Source organism: Biomphalaria glabrata, chromosome 1 (assembly GCF_947242115.1).
Source record: "Biomphalaria glabrata chromosome 1, xgBioGlab47.1, whole genome shotgun sequence".
Taxonomy (NCBI): Eukaryota; Metazoa; Mollusca; class Gastropoda; family Planorbidae; genus Biomphalaria; species Biomphalaria glabrata.
In genome coordinates this window covers 4,091,202-4,111,903 of record NC_074711.1, presented here as the reverse complement: position 1 = coordinate 4,111,903, position 20,702 = coordinate 4,091,202, and the positions used below count along the sequence as shown (strand labels likewise).

General features: G+C 36.4%; 1 protein-coding gene across 1 annotated transcript; it reads right to left on the bottom strand.

The window, feature by feature from the left end:
* Positions 1-8,351: 8,351 nt before the first annotated feature.
* On the bottom strand, positions 8,352-16,298 carry LOC106054303 (lipid droplet-regulating VLDL assembly factor AUP1-like). The gene is made up of 12 exons (XM_056012756.1): positions 16,130-16,298; positions 14,958-15,095; positions 14,236-14,386; positions 13,210-13,327; positions 13,010-13,082; positions 12,538-12,574; positions 12,383-12,424; positions 11,449-11,522; positions 10,510-10,667; positions 10,173-10,325; positions 9,661-9,752; positions 8,352-9,254 (listed from the first exon to the last, which is right to left on the bottom strand). The coding sequence occupies exons 1-12, from the start codon at positions 16,168-16,170 to the stop codon at positions 9,123-9,125; spliced, it is 1,209 nt and encodes a 402-aa protein (XP_055868731.1). The 5' UTR covers positions 16,171-16,298; the 3' UTR covers positions 8,352-9,122.
* Positions 16,299-20,702: the final 4,404 nt, after the last annotated feature.

Here is a 20,702-nt window from a genome sequence, read left to right as displayed (position 1 = left end):
TCAATAATTTTATCAATTTTTTTCCACCAGCTCTTGTTTAATGGACAAAATTGACAAATTAGTGAGTCATCGTTGATCGCAAGTAATTCTTGATCAGTTTAAGTTTGGAAAAACTTCTCTCGCATGTAGCGACGTTTACCGCAAAAGTAAAAAATATGCGAATCATGATGACGATATTCGGGACTGAATCATCTAGCTGATATTTATTTATAAATTTCAAGAGCTCAACAGGTCCTTGTTTTGGAAGTGCGGAGGCTTCTGATGAAACTGTGACAAACCGTTGAAGCCTCTTTCGCTCCAGCAGAAATTCGTTTTTATCAATGACGCTAGGAGTACTATCGAGATTGATTTCGACCTGAGGATTTAATAGCTGGGAAGGCGACAAAACTTGATATCTATCTGCTACATCATGAAGTTGCTCGAATCGGGTGATTATTTCTTGAACAATCCTGTCCAAGGTAGAATAAATTTCCCTTCGTAGCTCTTTGTGTGTAAGTACAGAGTCGTCACTTTTCTCACCAGGCATCTTTTTCTTATGGCCAATACGTTCTTGAGGTTCTGTACTGATTCTCAGATCTGAACACACGCTTTCGGCAAAGGTAATGCTGGCTTCAGCGATGTCCTCTCGATTACTACTTTAAAATGTCTCTAATGTTTTTAGTTTGAGTGAGCAGTCTTGAATAGACAATCCTTGTTTTTGAAGGTAGACTTGCGCATCATTAATTTCAGTTAATACAGGAGCCCAAAATCCAAGATAGGGGAGAAAACTATAAGACTGAATAGCAACCAATAATCCACCTGCTTCAGATGTAGTCGATGAATGTATCCCTAACCATCTTGACGGCTTCTCCTCTGGCGCTCCAGCGGGTCTCAACTAAACGTTTAAGGCTAGTTCCGGTTATTTTGATATCCCAGTGGTGTATTGAAGTTGAGAAAAAGGCGTGTAAACGGTCCAGTGTACCAAAAAATGTTACCAAATTGATTGACTTCAGCTTCAGCAGCTCGAATTTCTGCTACATTAAGAGAATGGTTTGAGCAGGCAATGAATAGTAACTTCTAGAATACGTTTTTGGACACCGTAGTTTTGACCTTTCATGACCGCAGCATTATCATAGCCTTGACCCCTGCAGTCCATTATGTCTAAGCCATCCGAACGCAGTTTCTCTAGAATCATCTCAGCGATTCCAGCAGCATGCTTGTCCTTTGTGTCGATGAAGTCAACAAAAGACTCACAAACCTGCACCCCGTCATTATCCATGACAGCGTACAGTAAAATTTGGGAAGTTTGATCAAGTTTTCAGATGTCAGGTGTACTGTCAAAAATAATAGAGAAATATTTGGCTTGTTTTACTTGCAGTATGATTTGTTTTTTAGCGTGATCCCCCAATATTGTAATAAATTCATTTTGTATTGTGGGGACATGTATGTATTCGGTCTGGAACAAAGCTTAGTTCGAAGCACATGCTCCCTCAAGAGTGGATCGTACTTTGATAGTAATTTTACTAACTCTCCAGGTTTTCGTCTCTTGTATAATCAAATCTTGGGCCTTGTTGTCAATATTGTTCCCTACTCTCAGGCGAACTTCAAGTTCCCTCCAAGCAAGCGATGACTGAATGTGAGCCCTGCTGGTCTCATGTTTTTCTATTTTCGGAGATACCCTCCACCACTCATTGAATCCATCTTTGGATTTAAATGAAGATTTGGTACTTGATCTTGTTGAGAAAAGTATGCAGGGGAAGCAAAATAAGGATTCTTTTTTTTTTTTGCGAATAACACATCCACTTTCTAAGAACTTTCTCGCCGTTTGACATTTGCCGGAAAAAAACAAGCCTTTGAAAGCTTTCTAGACTTTCCTTTTGCTGATTCTTGATGTCTATACACCTCTCTGAATTGACTATCCACACGCTGAACTGTTTCAGATCCTTGAGTGACAAGGTGTATGCGAATATTATCTGTGATGACATCAGGCCAAACTCCAATGTCGTTCAGTCTAGAGTTTATTATCCTGCTTTCTGTATTGTTTACACTGTCTGATGGTTCAGCTTCTTCAGTATGAATTTTTGAGGAGTGTGCTAAAAACATGCTTGTGTGCTGTCCTTTAGTCTATAGAACCTGCGGTATTGAAGTATTTTCTTCTTTTTCATCATTCAGGATGTTTTTCTGGATTCAATGATAACCGTCTTCATCTTGCTTTGTTGCTTTTAATAGTTCAGTTAATTCATACCCAATAACAGCTCGCCTATAGTCGGTGGACTCTGGCAATGATGTGACTTGAAATTGTCTCGATGCTTCTTTAGACTTTATAGTCTACCCAGACCGGACAGAACCAGATATGCCGATTTCTCCGTCTGAGCTTAAAATGGTTTTGAGGCGCCAGCCTGACTAGTCAGCCTTGAGCATTGTTCATCATTTTTGTATACGTTACAGTATTACAATTAACTAGTTAGTTAAAAAAAAAACTCGTAGAAAACTAAGGTTAGCTTATTTAAATATATTGACATTACAATAGAATTATTTCCAAAATTAAACTATAAAGAATCATAAAGAAATGAATATACTAAGACAATTGTTTAGAGCTAGAGTTTAGAAATATATTTGTAAACTCAATATCTAGATTAAACCAATGGACTAAACAATGAAGTAAAAAAAGGTTGGCCTATCTTCTTCTTTATATTACAGAGCATTGATCAGTGTAGTAACAACATGCACCGTGTGTCCGAAATAAATCTAGTAAATTAGATTCAAACTGTTCTATAGCTTACATTGTATTGAAGAAATAGTCAAGGAGATAAAACAAAATAGCGACATGACTGGTTTATAAATCGTTAGTTCATGTTTAAAATACAGCAGTTTATGTTTGTTCGTGTCCATACAATTCGTCGTTTTTACTGAAAAGCTCAGGGAAATAGGAAATTAATACACACTGGGGGGAGTTTAGGTCACTTTTGGTGCCCCTCTCCACTTGGTGCCCTGTGCGGCCCGCACCACCCGCACATTGGTAGCTACGCCACTGTGCGACACACTCAAAAAGTTAAAAGATGAAATTATTTTAAAGTTCATGCCTGAAGTCCTATTGATCTAATGTTATTATGTCCAACACTTAATAAGCTGGGATAATCAACAATGTTCCTGGACATCACGTTGCGGAACTCCACAAACGAATAGAACGGTACAATTTCCTGATGTTAACTTATCGTCAACCCAAGACTGAGGCCATGCAGTGAGCTCATACGGAGTTTTCAGGACTATATATAATCTGCTGCAGAGGACAATCGCAGACGGCGAAAAGAAAATCTAAATCGACCACCTGCGGACAATGGTTATGCTTGCCCTGGATGTGGCAAAAGTATGTAGGTCACAGCTGGGACTGCGCAGCCACGGGAAATACTGCATTCCTTAATTATCTTCGGACTCGAAGACTACCCTTATTATAATCTAAGATTGATTATTCTTTACAAATTGTCTGGTCTGGCGATAATTTTTTCCCCAGTGAAGTCCCGGGACAACTAATCTCCACCAGTTGACACCGAGAGGTTCTGGAGTTCTGTTAGAATCACCACAGACTGAAAAGATAAAAATATAGTATCTGTGAGTATTTTTTATTTATTCAATACTATTTTTTTTTTTAAGGATAATTATAAATAATGTCTGCTTGTACGTCCGAATCTTTAGCAGCTTCAACGATTATTATGATAGATCTAAATGATGATATGCACGATCGAGCCAGTATAATGAGCTTTAATATATGTCCGGTGATCTCGTTTGTAGGCTAATTCATGTATTACATCAGCGATACTTTCAGCTGCGATTTCCGTTTTGCCTGTAGGAGGAGCTTAATGTAATCTAAACCATGGAATTATAATATGAGAACTAACCCTGCCTTGCACCCGTGCTTGTGGTGCGTACGAGCGCACTATTGAACAAGAACAGGAAGACACAGGGATAGAGGAAAGAACAGTGTATCAAGAGATTAGGAAGAGTCTAAAATGTTGGTGAATTGTGCTGCCTGAAAACCTTAATAGGGACTTGGTGCGAACCAGGGAAAGCTGCCGTTGGTCCGTATTCAGGTTTGGTGGAGAAAGGATTGGCAGAGTTTGGAGCACCTCTTTGAATATAGAAGGCTGTTTTTAGTGTTATGTGTTTGTCCTTGTATTTATTTACTATAGAACTTCGTTGAGATGCCTGCCTTAGATTTACAACAATATTGTCATAACGGTGTTCTGACGTAGGTCTATCGCTGCGCACTACATGAATGGATGGGGAAAGGAAGAGTGACATTTAGAAGACGTGAGAATGTCCATGCAGTTGCACGAAGTAGGCTACAAGACAGTAGTGATCTCATGAAGACCAGAAATGCCAGAAGGGCCAATTCTACTGGGATTGTAGAACATGGTCTCGTTTAGCTGTAGAACCCAAATAGAAAGAAGGGAAGATGGCCACAATTACAGAAGCCCTGGGAAGGTCCATGTCGTGGTACACAGTATCCAGGAGAATCTACGAACTAAATGTAAGGTGGTACACGTCGATCGGTTGCACCGTTATTGGGGAAAGGAAAGAGGGGCAGTCAGCTCAGGACGAACAGACATAATGGGGAAATGTAATTAACCCTGGTTCTGTAGTGGGTGCGCACCAGCGCACTATCAAGGGACTACAGTACATTAATGAATAGCGAAAGGAAGACTACGTGAATGGGTGGTGAAAGGAAGACTACGTGAATGGGTGGTGAAAGGAAGACTACGCGAATGGATGGTGAAAGGAAGACTACGCGAATGGATGATGAAAGGAAGACTACGCGAATGAATGGTCAAAGGAAGACTACGTGAATGGATGGTGAAAGGAAGACTACGTGAATGAATGGTCAAAGGAAGACTACGTGAATGGATGGTGTAAGGAAAAGTGGAAGTGTGGTTGTTAATATTCACCTTGTTTTAGAATCTACTTTTTAGACTTGGGGCTTGGTTCCTGTACCGGGTTCGAATCCTGGGATTTTAAATTTTGGCATCTTTTGCTGCCTCTTGAGTCCACCCAGCTCTAATGGGTACCTGACATTAGTTGGGGAATTGCAAAGGCGGTTGGTCGTTGTGCTGGCCACGACACCGTCGTTAACGGTAGGCCACAGAAACAGATGACCTTTACACCATCTGCCCCGCAGGCCACAAGGTCTGAAAGGGGAACTTCAATTTTTTTTACTTTCTATTAAAAGTGCATTGTCATTGTTCTCTTGGCGTTGAGTTGCGTGACAAACATCTCAATATAGTGAATTCACTGTTGAAAGAAACACTCTGGCTAAAGCTAAGCAGTCTGCCTTCAAATAGATACTAAAAAGCAAGTAGGACTTCTCTATCGTTTGCATACAAAGACAAGACTGTTGAGTACTTTATGACTTGTAGGTGTTTCTTAGGATAGAATTTGCACCATCAAGATTCTAGTGTGTAGGCCCCCCTACGTCTTTCTTTGTCAGATCAATTACTTTTATAGTGACCTATCTGGTTCTTTTTGCGCCTTTGGCCTGAAAAAAACAACAACACTTCAAGACATCTTGCTGACCACGAGGCAGTGGCGTTGCTAAGGTGGGGGGGAGGAGAATTTGAAAATCCCACAATGCCCCAACTTGAGGTGGGCCCCCAAATGAGTGGTTTTTTTTACATGAAATATTAAATATTACGCAAAATGTAGGGGCCCTTAAAGAGGTTAAGCTCCCCGGCCCCCCAAATGATGGGAATATTTCTAGCTATGCCCCTGCTACGAGGATGATGTTATGACAACACCATTACAAATGTGTTTGTTTTCAGTGATGGATTTACCTATAGCTATACTTAGAAGCCGAAATATTGTTTTGAAGAAATAGCTAATGAATAAATTCCCTTATGTTGACTACAAGGGGCCTGATACCGTTATCTCAAATAGCTTAGGGTCTTATCAAGTCTAACTCCGGCCCTGTATGTCCTACAACCTCAAAAAAAAAATTCTTATAGTTGGCAGCAGCCAATTCCATCCCTTCCTACCTTAACTTTGACACGTGTTACAATATTTGGAAGAATAGAGTGCAGACAAGAGCTCTACTGGACCCACAAGGGGAGTTTACATTACTACCTCAAACATTCAATGTGTTACAACTTTTGGAAGAATGGAGTGCAGACAAGAGCTCTACTGGACCCACAAGGGGAGTTTACATTACTACCTCAAACATTCAATGTGTTACAACTTTTGGAAGAATGGAGTGCAGACAAGAGCTCTACTGGACCCACAAGGGGAGTTTACATTACTACCTCAAACATTCAATCTGTTACAACTTTTGGAAGAATGGAGTGCAGACAAGAGCTCTACTGGACCCACAAGGGGAGTTTACATTACTACCTCAAACATTCAATGTGTTACAACTTTTGGAAGAATGGAGTGCAGACAAGCGCTCTACTGGACCCACAAGCGGAGTTTACATTACTACCTCAAACATTCAATGTGTTACAACTTTTGGAAGAATGGAGTGCAGACAAGCGCTCTACTGGACCCACAAGCGGAGTTTACATTACTACCTCAAACATTCAATCTGTTACAACTTTTGGAAGAATGGAGTGCAGACAAGAGCTCTACTGGACCCACAAGGGGAGTTTACATTACTACCTCAAACATTCAATCTGTTACAACTTTTGGAAGAATGGAGTGCAGACAAGAGCTCTACTGGACCTACAAGGGGAGTTTACATTACTACCTCAAACATTCAATGTGTTACAACTTTTGGAAGAATGGAGTGCAGACAAGAGCTCTACTGGACCCACAAGCGGAGTTTACATTACTACCTCAAACATTCAATGTGTTACAACTTTTGGAAGAATGGAGTGCAGACAAGAGCTCTACTGGACCCACAAGCGGAGTTTACATTACTACCTCAAACATTCAATGTGTTACAACTTTTGGAAGAATGGAGTGTAGACAAGAGCTCTACTGGACCCACAAGGGGAGTTAACATTACTCTCTCAAACATTCAATGTGTTACAACTTTTGGAAGAATAGAGTGCAGACAAGAGCTCTACTGGGCCCACAAAGGAAGTTTACATTACTACCTCAAACATTCAATGTGTTACAAGTTTTGGAAGAATAGAGTGCAGACAAGAGCTCTACTGGGCCCACAAGGGGAGTTTACATTACTCTCTCAAACATTTAATGTGTTACAACTTTTGGAAGAATGGAGTGCAGACAAGAGCTCTACTGGACCCACAAGGGGAGTTTACATTACTACCTCAAACATTCAATGTGTTACAACTTTTGGAAGAATGGAGTGCAGACAAGAGCTCTACTGGACCCACAAGCGGAGTTTACATTACTACCTCAAACATTCAATGTGTTACAACTTTTGGAAGAATAGAGTGCAGACATGAGCTCTACTGGGCCCACAAAGGAAGTTTACATTACTACCTCAAACATTCAATGTGTTACAACTTTTGGAGGAATAGAGGGAAGACAAGAGCTCTACTGGGCCCACAAAAGCAGTTTACATTACTACCTCAAACATTCAATGTGTTACAACTTTTGGAAGAATAGAGTGCAGACAAGAGCTCTACTGGGCCCACAAAAGCAGTTTACATTACTCTCTCAAACATTTAATGTGTTACAACTTTTGGAGGAATAGAGTGCAGACAAGAGCTCTACTGGGCCCACAAGGGGAGTTTACATTACTCTCTCAAACATTTAATGTGTTACAACTTTTGGAGGAATAGAGTGCAGACAAGAGCTCTACTGGGCCCACAAAGGAAGTTTACATTAATCTCTCAAACATTTAATGTGTTACAACTTTTGGAAGAATAGAGTGCAGACATGAGCTCTACTGGGCCCACAAAGGAAGTTTACATTACTCCCTCAAACATTCAATGTGTTACAACTTTTGGAAGAATGGAGTGCAGACAAGAGCTCTACTGGACCCACAAGGGGAGTTTACATTACTACCTCAAACATTCAATCTGTTACAACTTTTGGAAGAATGGAGTGCAGACAAGAGCTCTACTGGACCCACAAGGGGAGTTTACATTACTACCTCAAACATTCAATGTGTTACAACTTTTGGAAGAATGGAGTGCAGACAAGAGCTCTACTGGACCCACAAGCGGAGTTTACATTACTACCTCAAACATTCATTTATAAAAAGAATTCACACATGAATTGAGAATTGTTTCAACTATATAACTACTGAGTACGCTGAATAAAAAAAAAGAACAATGAGAAATTCAGACTGAAATACAGGCTTCAATATATCTATTAAAATCTGCAATAGACCAAACTATATTTAAAACAAAGATTTTAAACTGTTAAAAATATGGATTGATAGTACAAAATTAAAAAAAAACAACAACAGTAAATTATTGTTTTTATATTTATTTTAATTCATATTGTCATTGCTGTTATTTTTGTATTAATATCAATTCAAATCTGGGCCAACAAGATTGGTAATGCCAGAACCAGGGAAAATTAAAATAATGTGAAAAAGTCATTTTTATAATGCTCCCTATGTAACTATTATTTCCTCAAATGAGATGATTTGAAAGTTCTAGTATTTTACACTAACAATTTCATTACATGTATGCATACAACATTAGGAGTTTGTCATTTAAAAGCCATTTAATGATGATGAAGATCTTTAGAATTTAGAAGGAACAAAAGAAATGAAATACCCAGAAAAGAATAGCTCACAGAAATACTGGGAAAAAAAACAAAACGCATCTGCTTTGTGTATGAGCTTTGTTAATGGTATTTCATAACATATAAGTTTTCTTTTACAATGAAATCCATAACATCTTTTGATGTATTCAGTAATTTTGTCAATTACCTGAGAACTTGTTGAATCATTTAAAACCCCCGCACAGAAATTTAACAGCATTAAATCTATTTACAAAACAATACAGATGCAAAATGATTGTACCATAAAACTGATTGACAAGACGTACCGGTAGAATAAATGATCTATGTATTTTCACACTTGCGATTTTGTAAAAAGTTATTTTATGGTGATAGCAGTTCTGCTGCAATTCTTACAGCACAGTAGAGAATTTTAAATTTAGAATGGGGTCAATATAAACTCAAATTGGGGATTTGAATCAACAGTCAATAATTGAGAAGGGTATAACTTGTTTCTACAGTCCATGTTTAATCCTGTATTGTATCCTAGCAGCCTCCAACATAGCTTGTTTACGTTCAGCAAATGACAGCTGCCTAGCAGACGCCTGACTCTCAAACTTTCCAGCTTTAAAAGATAAGTTCTCTGTCTAGAAAAAATAAATATTAAAGAATAAAAAAAAAGGATTTAAATAAAGGAACAAAAATCTAAAATGTTATAAGGATTTTTAAATGTTTTGTTTTTTTTCTAAACCAATATTAACTACTGTAAAAAAACGCAAACTTAAACTGTATGGTAACATCACAAGGTTCTCAGGGCTCACAAATACCTTCCTTCAGGGAACAGTACCAGGAAGAAGAGGAGGCATATGGAGAAAGTGATGGGAAGACTAATTAAAAGAATGAACAAACTTGTCAATGAAAGAAAGTCTATCAAAAGCAAAAGACAGAGAGGGAAGGAGAAATATGGTCCAAAGATCTTGTCACAGTTCAACAGCCTAAGGGATAGGTAACGGTGATCATACAATGACATGTTCACCAAAAAAAAACACTTACTTTTGTATTACTATTCTTTTCTTCTGGTTTACTAACATCAACTCTACCCTCAAGGATATTCGTTATTGTAAGATCTACATCCCTTGTTTTTTCTGAGGAAAGTTAAAACAATGGAGTTAGAGAATTGATCATTCAAATTATATTTAACGTTCGAAATAAGTTAAAAAAAAAAAAAAAACATATATAAAAATAAACACACTGGGTGGGGTTCTGCTAATATGTAGCCGTCATCAATCACCACAAGACTAACCTGGTAAAAGCTACCATGTTTACTGCAGCAAGGAGTTACCAGCGAGGATTCAAAGTTTTAAGGACAGTGAAGAAAAATCCTATTTTTAAGAGTTAAGTTACATTGATTGCATACATAGAACCAAATGTAGAGAACTTTTTTTTATATACCGGTAGTCCTAAAAATAAGAACTAAAACACAGAGGTTCTTTTACATAGTCTTAACAACAAGGACAACTAAAACACATAGGTTCTTTTTTACATAGTCCTAACAACAAACTTACTGAGATCTATGAGAACAACATGAGTGGGTGTGTCTGGGAGGACATCTTTGACTTGCTGGACCAATCTTTTCAATTCCTCATCCTCTTTAACAACAGGCTTGGGGAGGAGCGGCTCGGAAACATTTTTGACTATTCTCGGTGCAGGTTCTGTAACTGGTTCGGTAAAAGAAAAATAACAAACTTAAAAATATATACTTACTACACTTAAAACTTAAACTAGAAAGTGCACAAGCCTAAATATCATGGAATAAATGTCTGTGACTCGAATGACTAAGTTAAAAACTTTATAAAGCCTGGTGCGTGTAAATATGTCGAAGAACCTAGTTAGATAACTCACATCTCTCTGTCACTTGTTTTTTCTTTGTGTAGTCTGTCACATCGTAATAGCTAAATGACGATGCTCTCAAGTTTAAACTTTTAGCCATGTTTGATTGCACTCGACTGGCAAAGTCTGCGCCATTTTCATCTGGCTTATTATTAGTCACAGGTAAATATCTTGAAAGAAAGATTGTGATGAGTGTTTATGTTACTGGTTGACATCCAAACAAAACATGATCCATATATTATCATTACATGGAGGCACTTCAAAATTATTAAATAAACAATACAACTAGGAAAGTTAAGATAGCAATTTGACTTAATAGGAACACTCCCATATAACTATAAAAATAAAGAAAAGCACCCCAGATAGTAGAATTAACAATTACAATCACCCTAACAATAGAGACCACAAAAACAAGCCAACATTACAAAAACCCATAATTCCAACAAAACTAAGGGAAAACACTTAAGCAATATTAAAGAGAACAACATATCAGTTTAACAAATGATGCAAACAAGAAATGTTTAATTTATAAGTTATAATTATATTATAAATCTTATATTTTACTGCTAAAATTTGCAGTTTCTCAGAGGAGCTAAGTATAGTGGCCTAATCCGTATACATTGCAAATAGAGTAAAATGCCAGAACTGCAAAGTTGTTTTTTTTTTTCATGAGGTGGGAGAGAGAAAGGGATTTTGGTGTGTGTGTTCCATGATAATATATGATAAAACGATGATCCCAGGTTCAGAATAGTGCCTGATCATATTGTATGCGTGCTGGACTGTCATTCAGTCCTATTGATAGTCCCCCATTCATATCTGCCCTCTGCCATCCCTCATCATCATGCAGGAGGTTTAGACTAGGAAGTAGTTTATTTTCTAACGTGAAAGGACATCCAAAACATGTAAAACATTTTACAGAAAAAAAAAAAAAAAAAAGAGGAAATAACTCACTTGATACTAAAACATGTAACTGGAAGCAGAAGACACCAAATTAAATCTTCATAAAATGAGCTTGCATAAGTTGACTATGGGAAAAAAAAAAGATAACATTTTTCAAATATAGCTATAGTCGCAAGGTGAACTGCTATCTTTTATTTATTAAATAAATAAATATATATATATATATATATAACATTTGTGGGTGCTACAATATTGTGTACCTACTAATCAAGATGTTTGTTATACAATATTTGTTTAAAATATCAAAATCTTGTAAACTATTTTTAAAACTAAGATTTGCTGCATGAATACACTAAGTTGTATAGATTTATCCTTCATACTCCTTCTACGCAATAAGCAGATATGAGTAAAAAAAAAACATTTTAATTAAACATTATTTTGAGACAAAAATAACCAGCATGAACAGGTGCAGGTATAGGTTAAGGAAGGTGGGAAAGGCTACAAGAGAAGGTAAGTGAGTCATGATACTATGTCCTCCTTACATGCTACATATCTTTTTAAAACTTAGTACTATAACAATTTTTTCATATAATAACCTCCTAAATCTTTAAACGTAAGTGAACCATTGAGTGGGATCATAACACAGTGTCCAGTGGGTAAAGAAGGCCGATTGGTTGTGTGGTATCTGCTTTGGACTGTTGTCATAATGGCCCCGTTTGAACCCTGTCTGCTTGGAGAAGGTCTGGTCCAGGAAGTAATAATCTTCATTTCTGAAAGAACATCCAAAATACATGAACCAAAAAAACAGAATTCGTAGTCATACCTGACAAAGCAGAAATGACTGGGCATTCAATTAGTAACCCATTTTTGATAGGACAAAAAATGACTGGATATTCACTAGCAATCTATAATGATACTAGACTATTGCATTCACTAACTAGCCACAGCTCAACTTAATAGAATACAAGAAAATAAAAGAACCTACCACATTAATGTCAAACAAATATCTGTGTGCTTGTATGGTCACCTGTAAAATTGGAAAGGTTTAGAAATGTGTGCCATTGTTTCACAAACTGATTTCAGTGTCTAATTAATTGATGGTAAGTTGAAATAAGCAAAACACTATTTGGTGTGACTTACAGGCTGTATTGGAAAATCCACTTCAAAAGGCAACAAGCTGTTAAAAAAAAATATTTTAAAAATGTTACAACTATAAAGCCAATTTTCTGTAAGTCAAGTAATTTGTATCAGTATATTAGATAATAACAGTTTATGGACATAACAAGCTCATCCACATTTTAACATATAATTTTAAAAAAAAATTCTTTGAAATAGTTTATTGATATAAAAAATATAAGTCACTTTATTTGAGGGTGGAATAATTTTTTTTTGTTTTTATTTTATTCTGCTAGTATGTTGCTGCAACTCAACTGATTTTCTTTTTAGATCTTCAACCACAAATAAATAGGCTGCGGCTTAGATTTAATAGAGTACAGTAGTACAGTATTTTTAATCAACTGATAAGAAATGGTAATGGCTGCACTATAAAGGACTGTTTAAGTAAGAAATATTAAAGGTTCTATGATTAAGGATTGAGTAAGTCCAAACATACCTAAATTTTAATAAACTGGACTTTCCATTGGTTTTTATTTGTTCCGGGAAGAACAAAAGAGAGTCATTGCTTTCTTGAAAAAAAAAAACACAAAAAAAACATTACTTTCATTACTGGAGATAAAACAATTTTTCTAAAATTTGGAATTGAACAAGTAAAACAAAAAGGTAAACAGAAAGTGCAGCATGACTAAAATGTACCTTCTATTTTGTCTCTAAGTGTTTTGATAACCTCTGCATGACTTTTGTCAGATGGTAGTGGAAAATAAATGTTTAGACTTTGCTGTAGGTGACCTGAGGTTTTCACATTTTCTATAGCCTTAAAAGTGAAAAGAAATATCATTAGATTACTAGACTCAATGTCAGAGGGTACCAGTATTATATTTTTATCCATATAAAAAATAATTCAAAGATATATCAAAAAGATTATAATATAAATAATCTGAGTTGTGAAAGCTGTGTCATTATTCATTTGTCAAAACAGTGTAATGTAGTAAAAGTTTCCTTTTCAGACCTTACGATCTATGCTGTTATGATGTTAAGGTCATCTGTTTCTTTGGCCAATGGTAAACAAGCTGGGTATCATGTGACCAGCACATGGCCAACCGCCTTTACCAACTAAAGTCACGTACCCATTAGAGTTGGGTTGACTCAGAGGTGCCCTAAAAATCCCAAAATTCAAAATCCCAGTCTTCACTGAGTTTCGAACTCAGGACCCCAGGTTCAGAAGCCAAGTGCAGCTATAACGAACCAAATAAATGTCAGTGTGTGTATTACAAAACATTTGTGGAATAGGAAAAAAAAAAGGTAGGTTCTATGGGATACAAAACATACCCAGAGCACAGTCCACCTAAAGCTTTCTACTGCACAATAGTTTCATTTGGAGAGCTCTGTGGACGGGGGAGAATGGACCATTGGCCAACCCCACCTTGTCCCATGGACATTCCAGGTACAGTTTTAAACCCAGATGTTCTATTACCTCAATATTGGAGCTAATTGCCAACACCAAAAACTTCCTTAAATTGTGTGGATTATATAAATAAAAAGCCTACACTAAATACCAGGAAAACAACATTCACATACATAACATACTAACTAGGTATGTCAATATCCTAAAGCTTGTTTCAAATAAAATGCTTAACAAATACAGAATTGATGTAAGAATTTACAAACCTTTTCTAAAACAAAAAGTTAAATTTAAAAAAATAAAAAAATAAAACAACTTACTAGCACAGTCGGGTGTAACAAGGAGAGAATAAATGGATCTAAACTTGAGATGTGATTGGCTATTATAATTTTCTTTTTACTATCTGTGTGCAGCAAGCCTTGAGAACTAATGGGAAGCCCAGTCACACACAGCATAACCCTCAAAATTAAACTAGAAAAAAGTAGAAGCACATTGTTATACAATAAATCTGCATATTACTAGTGGGAATTACCATAGGTGAAACAAAACTTTATATACATTTATATATATATTATATATATATATATGGCGGGGGGGAGTAGAACAGAAATTTTACTATTATTAATATGTCATAATTTTTAAGTACACATAAATCTCAAGCCATGATGTCAAATGTAAAAATGCAGGTTAGTTCCCCCCGGGGCTCCAAATGCCTAGCTACGCTGCTGAGCTAGGATAATTATATATTTATCTGAAGTTTTCTTAAACAAGGTAAACCTTTTTTTTTTTATTCAGTTATCTTGGATCAGCTTTTATACACTTCAAATATTGTCAATGCTCAGCTTTTTGCACACCTAACTTAAACTTATGTCAAACTCAGCGTTTCAGCTTTATTCATCTAATATGCATTGCACTTGAGAAACCAGTTAAAAATAGAGCAACTTAATGTACTATTCTCTGGAAAAAAAAAACCACAAGATCTAATGCTATTCCCAAATCTTAGTAAACATTAATCAACTAAATGTAAAAACAGAAAAGTTACCTTTTGTACGGAAATTTAGCAGGTAAAATGTACGACAGCAAACAGACATGTAGAAAAATGAAGATTCTGACAATACACAAAGCTAGGCCAATTGGAAGGTATAATATCAACGGAAGAAGAGCAATGTAATTAGGGTACCTGAAAAAGAAATGAAATAATAAAAGGCTATTGCCTATGAAGTTAGTCAAGCAAATAAAGTTATCACTCCTATTTTTTTTTAGTCATTTTTGTTGCTGTTTTTTTGGTAGCCAGTTTTAGTTACTACTAGCTGACCTGTGGCGTAGCTGCTATTTAGTGACGGGTGAATACTTCCTGAAAAACACAGGGGGTGGGTTTGGGCAAATGACTGTAAGCGCATGCCTGGAGAGCAAAGAAGTGCAGGTGCAGGCGGGAGGAGGGTTAGAGAGTCTGAGTGCGTAGTGTCCTGCATGGTTGGGCAACATAGAGAATTATATATATAATATAAAGAGAAGATTACTTGTTCTCCCCCACCTTTTTTTCTGAGCTGCGCTCTCTGTCGCAGTGACAGTTATGTGGGGTAACTCTGGTCCAACTTCCAAAACTTTTTCATCGGGTTAGAGTAATATTAGAGTTAGAGAGTCTGCGTGCATGTGCGTATACAGATTACTAGATATATATATGCTATGCTAGTTGGCCCTTGAAAAATAGTCTGTAGACTCTAGTCCAAGAATTAGATCTAGAATCCTAAGTTTAATAATCTTTATAAACTTTATTGTCTTTAAAAATAATAACTTTATTAAATCTTATAACTTATAGATCTAGATTACTAGATCTATTCAATATAGAATATAGATTCTAAATATTTTATATTGAGTCAATTGAGTTATTGAATATTTTAATTTAATTTTATATTATTATTATAGATATCTATATTGAACTTATACTTATATAATATTTTAATAAAAAATAATCTTATATAATTATATTTATATTTGTGTTATACTTATATTTTTTTTTATTTTATAATATATTATTACTTATAATTATTGAAGTTATTGTTATTCATAATTCCACTTATTGAAGTTAATTAGTCTAAATTGACTAAATTAATTAGATTTTAATTATTAGATTATTAAATATTTAATAGTTAATTCTACTATAAAATTATTACATCTATCTAGATTTATATAGACATTCTAAATTGGTCATACCTGTTCAATGATATTATATTTTCTAAGTCGGATTCGGACATACTGTTGAATATAAGTTTACTTTTTTATACCTCACAACAGTGATGTAATTGTAGGCTATCGAAATAAATAACAGGGGGCGGCCATTACTTTCGCCGAGGTCAGCGTTGCCAACTCCAAAATAAAACATCCTATTTAAGACCAACATTATGGTTGTGAAGCGACTATGGACTAATCATGAAAATGAGATGAGTGCCTGGGCATTAGCTGTGGTCTGAACGATGTCGCAAACACATCCGTTTCCCCATCTCCAGTCTTCAAGCAGCTGAGTATCTAAAAGAACGGCCGATACAGTTTTAGGTGAGAGGCGTCGCAGGCTCAGCCAAAGTGTAACACTGAGTGCTGCTAACTGCCTGATTTTACCCAGGGTTGACTCCCGAAGCCATTCCCATGATTAGGTATAGCTGCAAGGCAGCAGAGGTTTGAATTAAGGTTTTCCTTCTTCTAGGAGGGTAGCTAGCAATCGCTAACGAGCTCTCCTGCCAGAAGCTGACTGGTTTAGGGGCCAGTTAAGGTTGGGGGAAGTTCGGAACTACCTAACTAGCAGCACGGCCGTTCACTTTTGCTGGCTTAGAGTTCCAAGAGCCGAAGGCTCAACTCTACCTGACAGTTTCAAGAAGAGGAAGAACTAAGCTTTAAGTTAAAGCACAAAACAATAAGTTATTATATTATTGAATGAAATATTTCTCATTGAAATAAAATTTTAAAAAAATTAAATTGTATCTTTATGACGAACATTTATTGACTTCTCTACCAAATTACGTACTACAATTAAGTGACAATTTAAAAAAAAACAACACGTACCGGTATTGTGATCGAATCCATAGTGCCACGTTGCTACACTTGTTTCGTCACTCATCATGTCAGGAATTCTCGGACAGTTTCTGCAAGATCACAACCAAAGTCATCTTCTACATCAAATTTTTCTTTGAAATAAGACTAGATCATTAACAGTCTTTAAAATATTTTCGCAAAAATACGTCATTTTAAAATTAAGTAAGATTTAACACAGATAAATGGGTATATGACTGCAAAAACTTTATTCAGATTTGGATAACAGACATTAACAATCATTTTTCGCTACATTGCTATTAATGAGTTCAATAAACTCTTTCTGTCTACGGAACATCTTCAACTTTGACTGTGAATGGACCATAGACTTATGGAATGGACTTAATGGCAAGTGTAGATTTGGAAAGTAGGATGAAATGTCAGCCGCATGCATGCGTAAATGTTCTTTAACAGAGATATTTTATCCGTTCTTCAGGCTCAATACTATGGCAATACTAAGGCAGCATGTATTCATTATTTTCATCCTATTTGGTTTGCCAACATGAAATTTCATTTGGAAAGATCGGAGTTTTTTTTCCTACAAGTCGAGGCATTTGATCCTTGCAGTGATGTTTTTCATTAATTCTTGTAACTCTTGTGGCAGTTTCTAGTGGTCGAGAGGCCAAGTGCGCTTGAACTTGGCTTGGCTACCTAGAAGGGGGCTCGAGGTTCGACACCCGACTCGGGCAGAGTTGTGTTTACTGAGCGCCTAAAGGCAGCACGGAAAAACCAACTCTCCCCGCACCACCTTGCACCCCCCCCCCTTGCAGGCGCCCTCTAAATACTAGGTATACTGTCGACAAACCTCGGATGGGTAGATTCGGCTTATAGAACTTAATTACAAATGATGTACTGGAATTGTTCAATTCCTACCTGGTGTGTAGAAGTTTAAACTATATCGTAACAAATCAACATTATATTTTCTTTTTGTAACGTTTTCAGGGGTTGTTCCAAAAGGAAAATATGACCTTCTTATCTTATCTTATCTTATAATACAAATGAGATTGAAATCCAGATCTACATAATAGCCAGACCTACATAATAGTTAAGTCGGAGCACCGTCTATGCTGACACTTTCGAATTTACTACTTTTCCAAAAATAAATTAACTTATTCTTATACATTACACGCTGTATAAGCCGTTTCATGTGGATTGCAAAAGTGAAAATCGCGATCTTTTAGACATCCTATCTTCATGGGCGCCCGCAGGATATTTTGCAAGGGGGGGGGGTGCAAATTGCCACCTATGGCTCAAAGTCGTGGCTTTAACTTTTTATTACAGAGAATATTAAATAAGAATTCAGAGGGATGCACGTACAATCGTATATGGTCAGCCATCAATTCCTAATAAGCCTAGGCTAGTCTACTACAACTGTACTTCAATCACCAGTGGAAGCAGTACTTGTTCAGTTGCTACTTAGATTTTAATTGAGTTGATGGTGAAAAAAAGGCTAGAATTTGGCTACTCAGAATCCAGGTGGTGCAAATGCACCACCTTGCACCCCCCCACTGTAGGCGCCCATGCTAACCTTACCTCTAAAATACTAGGTATACTGTCGACAAACCTCGGATGGGTAGATTCGGCTTATAGAACTTAATTACAAATGATGTACTGGAATTGTTCAATTCCTACCTGGTGTGTAGAAGTTTAAACTATATCGTAACAAATCAACATTATATTTTCTTTTTGTAACGTTTTCAGGGGTTGTTCCAAAAGGAAAATATGACCTTCTTATCTTATATAATACAGACGTTACTTCAAAAAAGTCTAGAATAGACACACACACAAAAATCCATTTTTTTTCGACGGCCTTCGGTGACACCTGGTAAATCTTCATTCGACCTCCAAGGGGGTCTCGACCCACAAGTTGAGAACCCCTGCTTTATGAAAATAGATCTATTACAAAAATTATTTTCGAACACACGTAAAGCAAATAGAATGCTTTTGAAAAAAAAAAAGTCAAACATAATGGGACACACTGTTATTATCTCATGTGACATTTTGAATATTTTGCGTTCTAACAGTTTTTTTTTCTTTCTGTTCAATCCAAAGGGGGAGACAAGCGCTGTTATTTTTCAAAGCTACAATTTGAAATCTGACCCCATTGTTGTGCTGGCTCTGTTCATACACGCTCAGACGAATATTTAGTTGTCGTTTCCTTTCCTTGCCTTGTCTCGTTGATGTACAAACAGAAAATGTTGTTTGAAAATTAACACCATTTTTAGCGATGTTTTTTTTTTGGTCAATTTATTTTGTTTAGAATTTTTAACATTATTCCAGGAAATAAAAAAAAAATGGAAATACTTAATAAGAGTAAATTGACGACTAAAACCTTAACATTGACAAAAAGGCGTTTCAATGTACCTGCTTCCTTTTACCAGTGTCGCTTTCATTCACGATCAGTAACAATTTTGGGCTGAACAATTAGTACAACATTGGTGTTGAATGTCAGTCATATTTCTATAAGTCGTTTACCCCAAGGCGTTCATTTTTTTTTTCACTTAGCACCTTTAGCACATCATAATATCTGATAAGAATTGGTATTAGAGCAGCATTTCTAAGGCTGATCATTGGCTAAAAATGGTTGAAAGAGAGTGAGAGAGAGAGAGAGACAGAAAGAGAGAGAGAGAGGGAGAAAGAGAGAGAGGGTGGAGAGAAAAAGAGAGAGAAAGAGAGGGAGAAAGAGAGAGAGAGAAGGTTAGAAAAAGAGAGAGAAAGAGAGAGAGAGAAAGATAGAAAACGAGAGAGAGAGAAAGACAGAAAAAGAGAGTGAGAGAGAAAGAGAGGGGGAAAGATAGAAAAAGAGAAAGAGAGAGGGAGAAAGAGAGAGAGAAAGAAAGGGAGAGAGGGAGAGAGAAAGAGAGAGAGAGAGGGTGAGAAAGAGAGGGAGAGAGAAAGAGAGAGGGAGAGAGAAAGAGAGAGAGCAGTGCGTGAAGCTCTGGCCGAGTGTTATATCAGGGTCACGACAGGATGACGGTCATAAAAGATTCTCTTTATTGCGCTTCCCCGCCCCACTAGGGCTCGGGGCTTAGGGCGGTTGCCCCGGCCACTCCCTGTGTGTGTGAGAGAGAGAGAGATACCCGGCGTTCTCAATTAGTATTCATTATTTGTTTACAATTAGAATAACTTTTTGATATTGAGCAAACAAATAAGCACTAAAATACAATTACTAGATAAAGTATTTTTAATTTTGTAAAAGCTACGTTATTTAAAATGTATGTAGTCTAACTGTCCTGAATTTTTTAGAAACAATGTAAAATCAAGGCTTCGGTTTCTCTAAAAAAAATATATGGTTTCATGTCTGATCCATGTTTTAAAAAATCAATAACCATTAAGATACGTTCACACCAGCTTAGTATCATCAGAGACCCATTTAACACTTTGTATTTTTTTTTTGTTCTACCTTATTTGAGTTTAACGAAAGTGATGAATTGAAATAAAACAACATAGAAACAGTAGGCTATATGACAGTAAAATGTAGAAAGTAGGACAAATGCAAAAATGGGGGAGGATGTAAGGAAACTAGGGGAAAAAAGTAATATTTTAAAGAGTTTAATGACATCATCTTCTTTTTTTTGAAGTAACGTCTGTATTATATAAGATAAGATAAGATAAGAAAATTTCAACAATTTTTTAAATTGATTTTTAATTTGGCTTCTATTTTTCTTCCGAACAAAAACAGAGTATAGTTGCCAGCTAGTAA

Coding starts and splice junctions, on each gene's coding strand:
- LOC106054303 (XM_056012756.1), bottom strand. CDS start 16,170: ATGTCCGAATCCGACTTAGAAAATATAATATCATTGAACAG. Junction 15,096..16,129: donor AATATAATATCATTGAACAG/GTATGACCAATT, acceptor TTTCTTTTTCAG/GTACCCTAATTACATTGCTC. Junction 9,255..9,660: donor AAAAGAATAGTAATACAAAA/GTAAGTGTTTTT, acceptor TATTTTTTCTAG/ACAGAGAACTTATCTTTTAA.